This window comes from Nycticebus coucang, chromosome 4 (genome assembly GCF_027406575.1).
Source record: "Nycticebus coucang isolate mNycCou1 chromosome 4, mNycCou1.pri, whole genome shotgun sequence".
In the NCBI taxonomy this organism is placed as follows: Eukaryota; Metazoa; Chordata; class Mammalia; order Primates; family Lorisidae; genus Nycticebus; species Nycticebus coucang.
The window spans coordinates 22445648-22463918 of NC_069783.1; the positions used below are offsets into that span (position 1 = coordinate 22445648).

The 18271-nt window shown below is 39.2% G+C and overlaps 2 protein-coding genes across 30 annotated transcripts in view; one reads left to right on the plus strand and one right to left on the minus strand.

Annotated features, from left to right (window-relative positions):
- Nucleotides 1-18271, minus strand: part of LOC128584190 (rRNA-processing protein FCF1 homolog) — a 197117-nt gene that overhangs the window by 11252 nt on the left and 167594 nt on the right. The gene's annotated exons all lie outside the window — the stretch shown is intronic.
- Nucleotides 1-18271, plus strand: part of LOC128584184 (protein FAM228B-like) — a 75631-nt gene that overhangs the window by 531 nt on the left and 56829 nt on the right. For 19 of the 29 annotated variants that reach the window (XR_008379647.1, XR_008379648.1, XM_053589141.1 and 16 more), the window contains exons 2-7: nucleotides 585-690; nucleotides 5549-5617; nucleotides 7700-7891; nucleotides 8868-8948; nucleotides 14305-14392; nucleotides 14486-14642. Coding sequence is in view for 27 of the 29 variants with exons in the window: in XM_053589141.1 (XP_053445116.1) it covers nucleotides 607-690; nucleotides 5549-5617; nucleotides 7700-7891; nucleotides 8868-8948; nucleotides 14305-14392; nucleotides 14486-14642 (671 nt within the window). In the remaining 2 variants the exon portion in view is untranslated. Of the gene's footprint in view, nucleotides 1-584; nucleotides 691-845; nucleotides 923-5548; nucleotides 5618-7699; nucleotides 7892-8867; nucleotides 8949-14304; nucleotides 14393-14485; nucleotides 14643-18271 lie in introns of all 29 variants that reach the window. The other 10 variants (XM_053589145.1, XM_053589144.1, XM_053589143.1 and 7 more) reach the window with 5 other exon arrangements.

Consider the following 18271-nt stretch of genomic DNA (forward strand, 5'->3'; position numbering starts at 1 on the left):
CTGTCGCGGCCTGCAGCCTCCCGCGCGCGGCGCGGTGTCCGGGCGGAGGCCGCGCGCCTCCTGCCGGCTGGGGGTGGGTAGAAGGAGCGCAGCCCCAGCGACGCCTTCTCCCTGGGCTTCAGGCCTTCGGGAGGGCTTTGCGCCTGGGTTTCACCCCGAAATTTTTACCCCAAACCTTTCCCTTCTCTAAGCTTCTCGGCTTGGTTTCTGTGCCAGAAAGTTGCAACTCTTCCCCATGCACGGCCACCAAAGTCAGAAGATGGGGCTTGTAGGGGCCGGGCTGAAATCGCGACGCTGGCTTGCCTGGGATCCCTGTCTAGCAGGACGCGGGCAGCCCTTCCCAGGGCCTGGGCGTTAGTTCCGAGGGAAGCTCCCTCCTTAAAGGAGGCTGGCTCTGAAACCGTCGTCAGAGGCCGACTGCGAAGGCCTCTTGCAGTAGCATGGACGGCTAATGTGCAAAATCCATTCAGCGTCTGTTCAGTGTCAAAGTATTTTGATTTAACAGAAGAGAAAATGAGAGGACTACATGACTGTGAATTTTGATTACCAAAACAAGCTAATTTTTAGGTTTTTTTTTTTTAAAGGGCGCTGTTATTTGTGACTGCAATGAAAAATGCAGGCAATGGCACACCACCCAAGCTCAAGAGCTCCAAAGAATGGTTGGAACCACAATCGATTTCTTTTACTGAGGTATAATGATACGGCATTTTGAGGTTTTTCCTTGGGTAGTTGCACTGAGAAGTGGCTTGTGCTAAATGTATTTTTTCTTTTGCTTCTTTGATAATTTCATTCTCTTTATTATCCTTTTTGTTCTACTAACTTTGTATTTATTGCTCATTTTCTAGTTTCTTAAAATGGACTCATAGACCATTGACTATATACTTTTATTTTGATTATATACTGCTATATACCATAGCTGTAGGTAAGTTTCTCTTGAAGCACTGCTTAGCTGCATCACTCAAATTTTGATATATTGTTTTTAGATTGTAATTTCTTTTGTCTAAACAGTTTTATTAATGTATAATTGAGAAACACAAACTGCATATATTAAAGTGTAGAAACTTGATACATTTTGACATATACACTCCTGAAACCATCATCACAGTGGAGATGGTGAACATACTCACCATGGTTTCCTCATCATCCTGCTCCTTTGTCATCACTCTTCTTATCTTCCTCCCATCCCCTGCAACCACTTGGCTTTCTGTCATTCAGAACATTTTATACAGGTTCCAGCAGGGTGGCTCACACCTGTAATCCTAGCACTCTGGGAGGCTGAGTGGGGGGAGGAGGGGAGGATTGTCTGAGCTCACGATTTGAGACCATCCTGAGCAAGAGCAAGAGCAAGACCCCATCTCTAAAAATAGCTGGGCATTGTGGCCTGAGCCTGTAGTGCCAGCTACTTGGGAGGCTGAGGCAAGAGGATCACTTGAGCCCAAGCGTTTGAGGTTACTGTGAGCTATGATGCTACAGCACTCTAACCCAGGGTGACAAAGTGAGACTTTGTCAGTATATATTATTTTTTCTTTTTGTTTGGCTTTTTTCACTCAGAATAATTATTTTGCAATTCATTGAGTGTTGAAAGTATAAATACTTCATTCCCTTTGTTTGCTGAATGCTATACCATTATGCAGAAACATCCCAGTTCATCTTGTTGATAGGTATTTGGTTTGTTTCTAGTTTTTGGCTATTGCAAATAAAGCTGTTTTGAACATTCGTGTACATTTCTTTGTATGGACATATGCTTTTATTTCACTTGGGTGGGTATCTAGTTGTGGAATGGCTGGGTCTTATGGTAAATGAATGTAACTTTTTATGAAGCTGCTAAACTGTTTTCCCGAATTCATTGAATTATTTTTCATTCCCACTAGCAGTGTATGAAAGTTCCATTTGTTTCATATTCTAGCCAACATTTCATATAGTCTTTTGTAAAAGATATGTAATAGCATCTCATTGCAGTTTTAATTTGCATTTCCCTAATGACTGATGATGTTGAGCATCTTTTCAAGTCTTACTTGCTATTTGTGTATCTTCTTTGGTGAAGTGTTCAAGTCTTCTGCCCATTTTTAAATTGGCAGTTTTTAATCTTTTTTCCTTTTTTTTGCTTTTATTAGTGAGATAATTTATATACCATGACATTCACTGTTTTAAAGTGTACAGTTCAGTGTTTTTTAATACATTAACAAAGTTGTGCAACTGTCACCATTGTCTTAATTCTAGAATGTTTTCATCACCCCAGAAAGAAACCTCATGCCCTTAATAGTTATTCCTCATTCTCCTATTTCCCTGGCAATTGGCAATATTAATCAACCTTTTGTCTCTGCAAATTTGCCTATTCTGGACTTTTTATACAAATGAAATAAAACAATATGCTTTCCTCTTTGACTTCTTTCACTCGGTGTAATGTTTTCAAGGTTCAGCCATGTGGTACTGTGTATTAGTGCTTCATTCCTTTTTATGGCCAAATAATATTCCATTGTATGAATACCAGATTTTGTGTATCCATTCATTGGTGGATGCACATTTGAGTTGTTTCTAGTTTTTTAGTTATTATGAATAATGCTGTTCTGAACATTTGTGTACTACTCTTTGTGTGAGCATGTTTTCAATTCTCTTGGGTGTATAACCCAGGAATGCAATTGTTGGGTTATATGGATAACTCTATGTTAAACTTTTTGAGGAGCTGACAGACTTTCCCACAGTAGCCATACCATTTTAAATTCTTCATTGGCTATGTATGAGGATTCCAATCTCTCCACTGCTTGGAGTTCTTTGAACTTCTTCTAGCTGTGATTTTATAGTTTCTTTCTTCCTTCCCCCGACCCCTCCCTTCCTCCTCCCCTCTCCTCCCCTTCCCTCAGAATCTTACTTTGTCACCCTCAATAGAGTGCTCTGGCATCGTAGCTCACAGCAACCTCAAAGTCTTGGGCTTAAGCTATAATCTTGCCTCAGCCTCCCCAGTAGCTGGGACTATAGGCTGCCACCATCACGCCCAGCTAGTTTTAGAGATGGGTCGCTCTCTGGCTCAGGCTGGTCTTGAACTCCTAAACTCAGGCAATCCACCTGCCTCAGCTTTCCTGAGTGCTAGGATTACAGGCATGAGCCACTGTACTCAGCCTTTGTGGGTTTATAGTTTCTAATAAATTTGGGGAAATTTCAGCCATTAGTTTTTAAAATATTTTTTCTGTCCCTCCCTTCCTTTAGAGAAGTATAATTACATGTATAATAGCTTGCTTGAAGTTGTTCCATAGCTCACTGATACCCTCAATTTTTTTTTCAGCCCTCCTACCCCCACCAACTTCAGTTTGGAAGTGTCTATTGCTGTGCTTTTAAGTTCACTAACCTTTTCTTCTGTAATGTCTAGTCTGCTGATACTCCTATCTGGTATATTTTTCATCTCAGGCATTGTGATTGTTATTCCTAGAAATTTTATTTGGGTCTGTTTTTTAATCTTCCTTTGTTCCAACAGTTGTACTGTCTCCTGTAGCTTCCTTAACTTATGAACTACAGATATAATGACTATTTTCATGTCTTGGTTTAATAATTATATCATCTGTGTCATTTCTAGTGCAGTTTTGATTGATTTTCCTTCTCATTATTGGTTACATTTTCCTGCTTCTTTGCATGCCTGGTGATTTTTTGATTGGAAGGTACTAATGCAAGACATTGAATTTTAACTTTGTCATGTGGTAGATATTTTTTATTTCCCATACATATTCTTTAAAAAATTATTTATTTTTAATATGAAGGGGAGGGAGTGATGAAGTAGGTTCAGGTTTCCTTGTTTTGTTTATTTATTTATTTATTTATTTATTGTTGTTGTTTGTTTGTTTTTATTTTGAGACAGTCTCACTCAGTTGCCCTGGGTAAGAGTTCAGTGGGGTCATCATCATCGTAGCTCACTGCATCTCCAACTCATGGCTCAGATGATCTTCCTGCCTAAGCCTCCTGAGTAGGTGGGCCTACTGGCTTGCCAGATGCCCTGCTAATTTTTTTTTATTTTTTCGTGGAGATCGGGGGTCCTACTCTTGCTGAGACTAGTCTTAAACTCCTGAACCCAATCCAGTCTTCCTACCTAAGCCTCCCAGAGAACTAGGATTATAGCTATGAACCACCATGCCCAGCTATGTCCTATAAACATTCTTGATTTTTGTTCTGGAATGCAGTCAAGTTACTTGGACACAGTCAGATCCTTTCAGGTCTTGACTCTGAATTTTGTTAGGCAGGACCATTGCAGTGTCTGTTGTGGGGCCAATTTTGTTAAAATTCTGATACAAAGCCCCTCCAGGTACTCAGCTGTATGCTCTGTGAACTATGAGATGTTTTACTCTGGCTTATGTTAAAGGGAACATGTCTGGGCCTGTGTGACATTTAGGAATTGATCCCCTAATTTTCTGAGATATTTCCTTGCCCATTTTTTCTGTAAGTAGTTGTCCCATAGACATATAATGTTTGGCATGCAGCTAATGAGAAAAGTTGTTTCGGTCTTTTCAGGCAATTTGTTAATTGTCATAGAAAATTTTTAAAAATGAGTGTAAGAAGACTTTGAGAGCAAGTTTCTCTTTCATTTCAGTAAGAACTTTCATTTTGAGAAAATCCAATCATCTGATTATAATTTTATATTTCCTATATAGTTGTAAGTTTATGGATAAAAATATAACTAATTTTCTTGAATTTTGTATCTATAGTCTTAATATGTTAGGTTATGTTTAAGTAATTTTCAAAAACAAAATTGGTAGGTTAATTTATTATGGAAGAACAGAAGGAAGAACAGGAAATTGAATACAACTCTTTCTAAAACCTTGTATTATTTTACACTAGTGACGTTTCTTCTGGGTATAGGGTTTGCCTTAGTTCACACTAAGCTTTTAGAAGACTGTTGACATTCTTAGCTAGTCCTGTAAGAATAAAGATTGGGAAGATCAGTCTTTCTTATGTAGTAAAAAAGCATCAGAGGCCTAATTGTATCTGTTTTAACCCCCAAAGATAAAAACATTTTGTAAAGTGTGAAAAAAGACGGATCTAACTGCCATGTGATTCTGGGCAAGTCACTTGACTATTCTGAGACTCAAAATATTTGTGAGCTGAATTATGTTTTGCTGTAGCTGAGAGCAGAGGCTCAAATATTCTTTCAAAAGTATTTTTAAAAAGTGATGGGATTTGCGGGGTGGTGCCTGTGGCTCAAAGGAATAGGGCACCGGCCCCATATGCCGGAGGTGGTGGGTTCAAACCCAGCCCCGGCCAAAAACTGCAAAAAAAAAAAAACCCCAAACAAAAAGTGATGGGATTTGAACTAGAAACATTGGATTTACAGAGAACTTTTTTTTTTTTTTTTCTTTTGTGTGGTTTTTTTTTTTTGGCCGGGGCTGGGTTTGAACCCGCCACCTGCGGCATATGGGACCGGCGCCCTACTCCTTGAGCCACAGGCGCTTGCCCTACAGAGAACTTTTTAGGGATATGTTTGTCACACAAAATATTAGTCCAGATAGTACTAATAATTTAATTTTTTTAAAGATTTGATTTGCAAAGTTTAATTCTGTTCTTTTAGGTCTTAGCTAAAGAAGATACTGATGCAGCTATTGAATCAATATTATACAGAGAAAATTATGTAATTAAGGTAAGAATTAGCTACAAGATACATCTCAATTAAAACTTGCATTTTGTGAGCCAGTGTGGTGGTGTGCACCTGTGATGTCAGCTGCTCAGGAGGTTGTAGTGGGAGAATTGCTGAGACTACAAGTTTGAGGCTGTAGTGAGCTTTGAACACACTAGTTATTACTCAGGTATACGTAGGTAAGAACAAGGGTTTAACTGTAGCAGGGTGAGCTTAATGAGACAAGAACAGCCATGTCAAGTATACTAAACACCAGAGTGGGTCATCTAGTTTTTTCTTATAAGACTTTTCATCAGAGTTTTTTCAAAAAGAAAAGGAACTACTATTGGAATGGTTGAAGTGTGCTATAACCTGAAGGTAGGTAGGGGTGAGGCCTAGAGAACTCCTCAGGGTTTGTAACATTTCATTTTGAATTTCACGTATGTCCTAGTAATCACATGATTTCATTTGCTATATGAAAGGTGGATGAGAAGTTTGGGTGAGAATGAATTCGAGTATGGCCCACTCAAGCTTACTTGCCACTTGGACCAATGTATGTTATGTTTCTGCCTCGTTACTGTTTGCTTTTTCTCCCATAGAACGTTTTTCTTCCTTATTCTCTGCCATCCCTTCTCTTCCAGGCTAACCTCTTATTCTTTAAGGCCTACCTCAAATGTTTCCCATTTGGGGAATCTTTTATTTTTATTTATTTATTTATTTATTATTATTATTATTTTTGCAATTTTTGGCCGGGACTGGGTTTGAACCTGCTACCTCCGCATATGGCGCTGGCACCCTACTCCTCTGAGCCATAGGCACCGCCTGGGAATCTTTTATTTTTTAATTTAAAAATTGTGGTAAAATATAAAATGTGCATTTTAACCATTTTAAGTGTACCATTCAGTGACCTTATTACATTCACAATGTTGTACAACGATCACCATTATTTCCAAAACTTCTTCATCACCCCAGACTGAAACTTTGTATTCAATAAGGAATGACTCATTTCTTTCTCCCCCAAGTACCTGGTAACCTTTAATCTACTTTCTGTCTTTAAAAATTTTGCCTATTGGCTCGGTGCCTGTGGCTCAAGCAGCTAAGGTGCCAGCCACATACATCTGAGCTGGCGGGTTCCAATCCAGCCCGGGCCTGCCAAATAATGACGGCTGCAACCAAAAAATAGCTGGGCATTGTGGCGGGTGCCTGTAGTCCCAGCTACTTGGGAGGCTGAGGCAGGAGAATCACTTGAGCCCAGGAGTTGGAGGTTCCTGTGAGCTATGATGCCATGGCATTCAACCCAGGGCGACAGCTTGAGGCTCTGTCTCAAAAAAAAAAAAAAAAAAAAGAATTTTGCCTACTCCAGATATTTCATGTATGTGGAATCCTACATTTATCTATTTTGCCTGGCTTGTCCACATTGTAGCATATATAAGAACTTCATTTCTTTTTTAAGCCAAATAATATTCCACTATAGCTATGTACCACATTTTGTTTATCCATCCATCTCTTGATCAACACTTGGGTTGTTCCCACCTTTTGGCTATTGTGAATAATGCTCAAGCAAACATTTGTGTACAGATAGCTATTTGAGTCCCTGCTTTTTGTTCTCTTCTCCTCGTCCTTCTGCTCTTCTCTTCTCCTCTCCCTCTCCTTCCTTCCTTCTTCCCTTTTCTTTCCTTCCTTTCCTTCTTCCTTCCTTTCCTTCTATTCTTTCTTGACACGGTCTTGCTCTGTTGCTCAGGCTGGAGTGCAGTGGTTCATCATAGCTCACTGCAGCCTCCAACACCTGGGCTCAAGAGATCCTCCTGCCTCAGCCTCCTGAACAGTTGGGACTGTAGGCACATGCCAGGGTACCAGGCTTTTGATTTGTTTTTTAGTCTTATTTCCTCAGGGAGAACAGGTGTGTCGTCTTAGTTATTTATGTATAGCTTGTTTCCAACATAGTATATGTCACACAGTAGAAAACACATAAATTTTTAAATGAATAAATGCCTTTGTGGATTCTTCTAAGAAATAATTCAAACTTGTGAAGTTTAAATTTTAGAAAATTTTAGACCAAGAACACGATAGGATAATGTGTTTGTCTTTTCTGTCGTTGTTTACTAGGAACTAGATAAGTGTTTACAACATCATGACTTCTTAAAGGCAAGAAGGAAAGAGATGCTACATAAAAGATGGGTCGACCATGTGGCAGAACCTCTCCAGAAGAAAATCCTAGAAAAAGTTTGTTCATACAAAAATATTAAAAAAAGGAGACAACAGGAATTAGATAGTTTTTTAAAACACGCAAATAAAAAGGTACTAAGAGATCATTTGATACTTTTTCAATTGGTTTGAAACCTGTGGTTATCTTTGTTCATTTATAATTGTCCAAACAGCCTGCCCCTCCCTCCATATAAAGAGGGTGCCAAACAAAAATACACATTTTAAGAAAGGAAAAAACTGTGTTAAAATTGTAATTGTAACCTTGGTGTGTGTCACACTTTATGGGGGCAAGACATGATTGCAAGAGGGACTTTACCTAACAATTGCAATCAGTGTAACCTGGCTTATTGTACCCTCAATGAATCCCCAACAATAAAAAAAAAAAAAAAAAAAATTGTAATTGTGACTCCAGTCACATTTGACTTTTGCAGTTACAAGAGATACAAAATGCAATATACAAGATAACATGTTATTGGTATATATATTGAGTATTATGATTTTAATACAGTTTTTTTCTTTCTTAAAATGTGTATAATTTTGGGAAGCTGTACATTTGTTGTCTATATTATAGCATAAAATTCTTCAACTAAGGGCATGTGGAAAGGATGCAGAAGGGGTAAATCTGGATTTAACTATGTTCATTTTTCTTTATTTTTCCCATATAATTATTTTATTTACCATTAAAAAATTCGGACTCTAGTTTCTGGACATGTTTTTCTTTTGTTATGAAACTCTATTATTTTCACAACCATGAGGTATTTCTGTTCTTCTGGCATTTTTAAAAGACCTGAGATGTTTGACTAGCAAATATGTATAAATAATTTGCTAAATCTTTTTGCATTCCAAAATTTTTTATTAAACTCTTATTACAAATGTTGAGTAGATGCCTTCTACTCCTATAATATTTATTACTTGAATAAATTAATTTAAAATCTGGCCTTTTCTCTCCTTTTGCATTTGTCTTTGCTGCCAAAAGAATGGAACGGTGCGTCTGACTCTCAAGTCTTGATAGACTCAGAATTCATCATGCACCTTTTGTTCTTATGTGTGCTTTATTTCCTTCCTATAGGGAAATATATTCATAGAACATTATGATCCAAAAGAGTATGATCCTTTTTATAGGAGCAAAAAGGACCCTAATTTTCTGAAGGTAGGGTAGATTTCTTATTTTAACTTTGGTATTATGTGTTGGATTGCTTTGAGAGGCCCAATATGAGTAATCTCTTAGCAATTCTCTAAACATGCAGTAATATTTTAGGAATACAATCCCATTTCCATCTCTTAGAAAGGAACGAAAAGCCAAAGGGAAAATAAATCAAATCTCTGTAAAATCAGAAAATATTGTATAATAATTGAGTAATGGGTAATGTTTAAAAATTTCAGACTTGGGCAGTGCCTGTGGCTCAGTGAGTAGGGCACAGGCCCCATATACCGAGGGTGGCGGGTTCAAACCCAGCCCTGGCCAAACTGTAACAAAATAGTTGGGCGATGTGGGGGGCGCCTGTAGTCCCAGCTGCTCGGGAGGCTGAGGCAAGAGAATCACCTAAGCCTAGGAGTTGGAGGTTGCTGTGAGCTGTGACACCACAGCACTCTACCAAGAGCAGCAGAGTGAGACTCTGTCTCTTAAAAAAAAAAAATTCACAGAAATTTGTTACAAAAGTAATACATTTTCATGACTGATAAGTAAAAAAATTGATTTTCAAATAAAATTTAAAAAACAGTCATAATTCCATTACCCAGAATTAACTCACTGTAACGTTAACTCATTAACATTTTTTGTCTCGAAGTCTCTTTGTCGACTTCATTCTATTTATATGTATTCATACACATTTTTATTTTATAAGCATAGGATTATATTTGGTTTTACAGTGTGCTTCCCTCTTCTTTAACAGTATATGGTTTCCAGAATCTTTTTTTTTTTTTTTTGAGACAGAGTCTCAAGAAAGTGATTCTCTTGCCTCAGCCTCCCAAGTAGCTGGGACTACAGGCACTTGCCACAGTGCCCGGCCATTTTTTTGTTGTAGTTGTTATTGTTGTTTAGAAGGCCCGGGTCAGGTTCAAACCCACCACTTTGGTGTATGTGGCTGGCGTCCTTACTGATGTATGGGCGCCAAGCCAATAAGTATCATTTTAATCATTGCATGGTATTCTATTATTAATAACAGCTACTTTGCACTGAAGGCTTAACTAAGTGTTAGGACTTTTTTTCATTATTCATTCATTTCATCTTGGTATGTGCTACTGTGTGAGGTAATTCACAGATATGGGAAGTGAGGCTAAGATAGGTCGTCAAAGTCACCCAGCTGTAAATAGCAGAGCATAGCTGTGTTTTTAGCCATATACTGTTCTGCCATACTATAATTTTTTTATACAAATACCCTGTTTTGAACATCTAGATTGTTTTTGCCGATTGCTGTTATAAAAGACATTATGATGAACATTTCTGTAGCTTTACATTTCTTAATTTTTTCCTTAGGGTAAGTTGTTAGAAGTAGAATCACTGATTAAAGGGCATGAATAATTTTGATTCATTTTGCCACATTATCCTCCAGATATGTTGTACAAACTTAACCTTTTACCTACCATAGAATCTATTTTTCAACACTTTTGCTAATAGTGGATATTATTAAATAAAATAAAACATCTGAAAAAACTGCCTTGGGTCATAGACATTTTGAACTGCTGGTATTTGCATAAGAATTCTAGGCCTTTTTCCTCTTTTAAAAAAGTGGTGTGTATATACTATTGTCTCCATTTTTTTTTTTGAAACACAGCCTCAAGCTATCACCCTGGGTAGAGTGCACTGGCGTCACAGCTCACAGCAGCCTCAAACTCCTGGGCTTAAGCGATTCTCTTGCCTCAGCCTCCCAAGAAGTTGGGACTACAGGTGCCCTCCACAACATCGGGCTTTTTTTTTTGGTTGTAGTTGTCATTATTTGGCAGGCGTGGGCCAGATTGGAACCCGCCAGCTCTGGTGTATGTGGCTGGTGCCTTAGCTGCTTGAGCTACAGGCACCACCATATTGTCTCTATTTTTATAGGTGAGAGGTAAACTGAGAGTTTAGAATCTTAGACTAACTAGTAATACAGTGAGGGGCAAAATCAAGACTTGAAATTAGAACTTTTTGATATTGTCTTAGTCTGTTCTTGCTGCTATAACAAAATAACTTAGATAACATAATTTATAACCAAAGTTTATTTCTCATAGTGCTAGAAACTTGGAAGTGCAAGTTCAACACCCAGCAGATTTGATGACTAGGAATGTCCTTTTTCTCATAGATGGTTTCCTCTACCTGTGTCCTCACTGGCAGAATGGGCAACAAGCTCCCTGAGCCTTTTTTATAAGCGTACTATTCCCATTCATAGAGGGCTTCACCCTAATGACCTAATCACTTCCTAAAGGTCCCTCCTCTTAATCCTGTCGCATTGGTGATTAGGTTTCAACACATGAATCTGCAAGGACACAAGCATTCAAATTACAGCAATTACTGAAATTCCATTTTTCTGTTCTTTGACTATACTGCTTTTCTAAATGAAGTTTATTTGTGACCTCTTAAAGTAATTTGAGCACCTTGAGCCTGCAGCAGCAGTTCTCAAAGTGAGGTACATGGACATTTGAAATCTCAAGACCCTTGTGAGGGTCTGTTAGGCTAAAACTATTTTCATAATAGTTGCTAAATATTATTGCCTTTTTCAGTGTGTTGACGTTTGTACTGATGGTGCAAAAGCAATCAATGGTGGGTAAAATTGCTGGTGTGATTGGTGTCATGTCACCACACTGTGCAAGTAGTCATTATATTCTTCATTACCGTGCATGCACAAGTGAAAAATAAATGCAATTTCTGGCAGCACTGGTGGCTCAAAGGGGTAAGGTGCTGGCCCCATATGCCGGAGGTGGTGGGTTCAAACCCAGCCCGGGCCAAAAACTGCAAAAAAAAAAAAAAAATGCAGTTTCACTTAAGAGTGTTCTTTAACAAGCAGTAAATTTTTTTTTTTTTTTTTTTTTTGTAGAGACAGAGTTTCACTTTATTGCCCGGTAGAGTGCCGTGGCATCACACAGCTCACAGCAACCTCCAATTCCTGGGCTTAGGCGATTCTCCTGCCTCAGCCTCCCGGGTAGCTGGGACTACAGGCGCCCACCAGAACGCCCGGCTATTTTTTTGTTGCAGTTTGGCCGGGGCTGGGTTTGAACCCGCCACCCTCGGTATATGGGGCCGGTGCCCTGCTCACTGAGCCACAGGCGCCGCCCGTAAATTTTTTTTTATACCTGAGAACTGCTTTCTTCCCCCGCCCCCATCTTGAAATAAATTTAGTTAGCTGAACTGTTTTTGTTTTAGTTGAAAAATTAAAATTGTATATATTTATCTTGTTTTGAAATATGTATACATTGTGGAATACCTCACATACTTTTTTTAATAAATGACAACACATAAAATCTGTCTCTTCCGTAATTTTGAAGAATATAATACATCATTATTAACTAGCAAAATGAATTAAGTGGGCCTGTCACTTGAAAGAAAACTAATAGTGTTACCAATGAAAAAGCATGCGTTTTCAAGCAAAACTTTGGAATTTGGAAAACTCATATTCACCAAAATGAGTATGACAAGTTCTAACACTCAAAGACTTTGCTGATGAGATTGGTAATGATATTAATAAATGTGGTTTTTTGCCGTTATATGATGAAATATATAAACTTAGAAGATCTTTCGTAACCCAGTGATCCATATTTTTTCCCACATGATCAATTTATGATGTTATAAAATCATGCATGGAAAAAAGATTCATTCAAAGTGCAAAACAGGGTGGCACCTGTGGCTCAAAGGGGTAGGGCGCTGGCCCCATATGCCAGAGGTGGTAGGTTCAAACCCACCCCCGGCCAAAAACCACAAAAAACAAACAAACACACAAAAAACACAAAGTGCAAAACAGACCATGGATTTTAATGTAGAAAAGTAGGAAAAATTCATTGATGTGGTTTCAGATTCCACATCAAAACTAACCTTTAAGAAACTACCCCTTGTTGAGTTTGAGTATAGTACAAAGAAGAATATCCACCGTGATATGAAACAAATTGTTAGAATGCTCCTTCCTTTTCCAACTACACATCTTTGTATGGATTTTCTTCATTTTCTTCGACTAAAACAACATATATCAACAGACAGCGTCCAGAAGCAGGTGTGAGAATCCAGCTGTCTTCTACTAAGCAAGACATGAAAGAAATTTGCAAAAATGTAAAACAATGTTGCTCTTCTCATATTTTTTTTTTTTGCTTTGGAAAATATAGTAATTTTTCATAAAAATATGTTACATAGGCTATTATTGTTATTTTAAAATTAATACATCATTTTTAATTTCTCAGTTTTAATTTCCAATATAGTAAATACCAATAAATAACTCACATATTCAAGAATTCTTTGGACAATAATATCCTGAATAAAATAGTTTGAGAACCACTGGGTTATAATAACCCCATTTAAGTTCCTATGGTCTACAAGTGCTTCTCAGTAGAAATAGTAGGATGTCAGGACTTAAAATTACTGATAAAATGAGAATACTCTTTGTTTCTTTCTTCAATTTAAAATTTAAAATGTGATTTCTAGTCATAGGTAAATAGATTTTGCACAAAACCCTAAAATAATAGTACTGTTTTTGTCTCTTTGTATAATGTGTTAATGTTTTCCTAATATTATATAAGTAACACTCTTCATAACTTCTATAAAAGCAAAATTCTAGAGGGCAGTCTGATCACTGTTTATGACTCTAATAGCCATGTTGTATATTATAATTATCCCAGAAAAGCAAGCCTGATTATCATTAGAAAGATATACCTTTTAGGTTGTGTTAGAATTTCACTACCTAGGCCTGGACCATAAATGTTATTGTTGCTGAATGCCATTCTCTTTTGTAGAACTGTCACTTTGATTTGGATAACATAGGCCCATACAGTAGATTTAGTACTTCAATACCTTGGCTCATAAATGATCTTCATCTTGAATATTCTGTTGGTTAAGTTTTGCGGTGTAACTGTTAATTATGTTGTTGATTATGAATGTTAGGGATTAAGATGAATATATAGATACATTTTTTGCTTTTGTGCTTGGCAAGGAATTTTTAAATTTGGAAATATATGATACAACGCAAGAATTTTTGAAGACTGAACCTATACTCTGCTCTCCCCTTTCCCCACCCCCCACCGTGTACTAGGTCATTAATAGTCCTCATATCAAAATTGAGTTGAACCTATACTTTGAAACAAGAGCTAACTTTGCCTCTTGGACTGGGGCACCTTGTTAAGAGAAGTATTGGAGAGCCCCCAAGTCTTTGTGATGTCTTAAATATACATAATAGTAAGCCTGCTGTTCATTTGTAGATTTTATATTCTTTACTCTTCTCTCATAAGAGCTATGAGTGGATAGGCTGTCCCGTCCATATGAACAGGATAGACTGAATGTGTTTAATACTCAGAACTGCAATCCAGTCCTCACAGAAGTTCCTCTCCTGTAGGTTACCATTCCACCATTTCGTGACCCTTTGAAAAAGGCACAATGTGACAAGGATGATGAAAAAAGAACTCTTCTTCAGTGTGAGACGGGTACTTAGTTCTAATTGTTATGTGATTTCATGGTCCAAGAGCAGTTACAGTTGCATTTAAGAGTGCTAATTCAGATTATCAATATTCCTGCAGGCAAAATATATACAATGAAAGAATTTAAAGAGATTGAGAAGGCCAAACTGCATTCAAGATTCCCAAGCATTTCCAGTTCAAGGGACTTTATGACTCCAAATGAGTGGCTTAAACTGCCTACAAGATACATAGAAAGTGAATTTTGCAAAAGGAGCAGGTAATGGTTAATATACTAGAAATTATAGAAACTTCGTAGACTTTGAAACTTCTTTTTTGAGACAATGATATAAATTTTTCATACTTAATGATTTCTTTTAAAAATACATTTTTAAAAGAGAAATCTGTGATTTTTTATCTTTGTTTCTCTGTGTGTGATGTTTCTTGGTACTTTTTTTTTTTTTTTTTTTTTGTAGAGACAGAGTCTCACTATACTGCCCTCGGGTAGAGTGCTGTGGCGTCAGCAACCTCCAACTCTTGGGCTTACGCGATTCTCTTGCCTCAGCCTCCCAAGCAGCTGGGACCACAGGCGCCCACCACAACGTCCGGCTATTTTTTTTTTTTTTTTTGTAGAGACAGAGTTTCACTGTACCACCCTCAGGTAGAGTACCGTGGCATCACATGGCTCACAGCAACCTCTTAACTCTTGGGCTTACGCGATTCTCTTGCCTCGGCCTCCGGAGCAGCTGGGACCACAGGCGCCCGCCACAACGCCCAGCTATTTTTTGGTTGCAGTTTGGCCGGGGCTGGGTTTGAACCCGCCACCCTTGGCATATGGGGCCGGTGCCCTACTCACTGAGCCACAGGCGCCGCCCTCTTGGTACTTTTTTTTTGAGACAGAGTCTCACTGTTGCCCTTGGTAGAGTTCCATGCTTGGTAGAGTGCCATAGCTCACAGAAAACTCAAACTCTTGGGCTCAAGTGATCCTTTTGCCTCAGTTTTTCAATTTTTAGTAGAGACAGGGTCTTGCTCTTGCTCAGACTGGTCTCCAACTCCTGAGCTCAAGCAATCCACCTTCCTGGGTCTCCCAGAGTGCTAGAATTACAGGTGTGAGCCACCACTCCTGGCATTCTTGGGTACTTTCAAGATTTTTCTCTTTCTCTTCATTTTTTATTAGCTACACTATGATGTACATAGGTTTGCTTTTCTTTCTACCTTTCTACCTCTTAGATTCTTTTATCTGCGATTTTATGTCATTCATTATTTGGGGGAAATTCTAGACCATTATCACTTCAAATATTTTTTATGCTCTATTCCCTGTTTTTTCCCTTCTGAAACTCCAATTGTAGGTATATTAGACTATTTGATGATGTCTCACAGTAACATAGCTTTTTCATACTCTGTTCTAGTTCTATTTCCATTCATTTTTTTCCTATTTGTATTTCAGTTGGATCTGCTGACTATCTTTTAAATTCATGTCTTTCCTCAGCTGTGTCCCATCTATTGAGTAGCCCACGAAAGGAATTCTTCAGCACTGTTATCATGATCATTTTATTTCTAGCATTCCCATTTGATTTTTTTAATACAGTTTTCATTTTCCCAGAAATTCTGTATCTTTCATGCATGTTGTTCACCTGTTTACCTTTTCGACTAGATTCCCTACCATATTAACGAGTTACTTTGAATTCCCTATGTGATAGTTCCAACATTTCTGAATCAGATTCTTTTGATGGCTTTATCTCTTCTCTTTCTCTTTTTTTATTTTTGAGACAGAGCCTCAAGCTGTTGCCCTGGGTAGAGTGCCATGGCGTCACAGCTCACAGCAACCTCCAACTCCTGGGCTCAAGCGATTCTGCCTCCACGTCCCAAGTAGCTGGGACTACAGGCGCCTGCCACAACGCCCGGCTACTTTTTGGTTGCAGCCGTCATTGTTGTTTGGCAGGCCTGGGCTGGATTCAAACCCGCCAGCTCAGGTGTATGTGGCTGGCGCCTTAGCTGCTTGAGCCATAGGCGCCGAGCCTCTTTATTTTTTTAATTAATTAATTAATTTTTTTTTTTTGAGACAGAGTCTCTGTTACTCCAGCCTAGAGTGCTGTGGTGTCATCCTAGCTCACAGCAACCTCAAACTCCTGAGCTTATGTGATCCTCCTGCCTCAGCCTCCCGAGTAGCTGGGATTACAGGCACCTGCCACAATGCCTGGCTAGTTTTCTATTTTTACTAGAGATGGGTTCTTACTCTTGCTCAGGGTGGTCTCAAACTCCTGAGCTCAAGGGGTCTTCCTACCTCAGCCTTTTGATTGCTTTATCTCTTGATAATGGGTTATTTTGTCTTGCCTTTTTTTTTATATATATATCTTGTAGATTTTGATTGAAAGCCAGACATTTTTGTGGCAGACGCCTGTAGTCCCAGCTACTTGGGAGGCTGAGTCAAGAGAATCGCCTAAGCCCAAGGATTTGGAGGTTGCTGTGAGCTGTGTGACGCCACGGCACTCTAGTGAGGGCGATAAGGTGGGACTCTGTCTCTACAAAAAAAAAAAAAAAGAATGCCAGACATTTGAGATTAAAAAACAGTATAGGCTGAGTATGTCTAGAAATGGACATACCTCTTTTGTCAAGCACTAGTGTGGTGAATTGGGCATATCTACTGAGATGTTTAGCTGGGTTTGAGTATTGTTATTGCTATTGTTTGTTACTGTGAGTGCACTCCAGGCCTCAAATTACTGTTTTGCTTGGGGTAGGAGCTGGGTGCCAGGGAGGAGTTCTTAAGTGCTCTTGACCCCACTCCCACCCCCCAGTTTTCAGCTGTTCCTGCAGACATCACAGAGGCCGAGGGGAGTTCTTTCCTCACTCCTGCCTCCTCTCCCTGAGAAGTATATTGCTGTTGCTTATTGCAAGGTTCATAGTGGAGGCAGAGGAACCTATGTTTTTTCATCTCACTTCAGTTTTAGGCAAGCCCTATGTGCTTGGGCCTCCTTTCTTTGGCTTTCTTGGGGTTCCTTTCTCTTATCCCTGTAGCATCCAAACTCTACCTTGTATCTGTGGTTGTTCTTAGATGGTAGCTTCGTGCCCCTCTTCCAATGATAGTGAGTCTCTGCATAGTATATAGGAATACTATATTATCTATATGCCTAATCTTTTCCTTCCTTCCTCCCTCCCTCTTTCCCTCCCTTCCTGCTCGGAGTCTCACTTTGTCACCCTCGGTAGAGTGTGGTGGCGTCATAGCTCACAGCAACCTCAAACTCTTGGTGGCGTCACAGTTCACAGCAACTTCAAACTCCTGGGCTTAGGCAATTCCCTTGCCTCAGCCTCCCAAGTAGCTGGGACTACAGGCGCCCGGCACAATGCCTGGCTATTTTTTTTTTTTTTTTTTTTTTGTAGTTGTTATTGTTGTTTGGCAGGCCCTGGCTGGGTTTGAACCCGGCAGCCTTGGTGTATGTGGCTGGCACCTTAGTCACTGAGCTACAAGCGCCAAGCCCCTAATCTTTCTTTCTTTTTTTTTTTGTAGAGACAGAGTCTCACTTTATGGCCCTCAGAGGAGTGCTGTGGCGTCACACAGCTCACAGCAACTTCCAACTCCCGGGCTTAAGGGATTCTCTTGCCTCAGCCTCCCGAGTAGCTGGGACTACAGGCACCCGCCACAATGCCCGGCTATTTTTTTTTGGTTGCAGTTCAGCCGTGGCCGGGTTTGAACCCACCACCCTCAGTATATAGGGCCGGCGCCTTACTGACTGAGCCACAGGCGCCGCCCGCCCCTAATCTTTCTTGTTAGCACCTGATGTGAGGCCATGGAGAAGAGTTTGCAAGTGAGTGCAAATGCTTTTTGTATGTGGGGCTCCCAGGTATTCCAAAGTGTCACACTAGCTTAGACAAGGCATTTGAGGAATCATAATTTTAGCTTTTTTTCCTTTC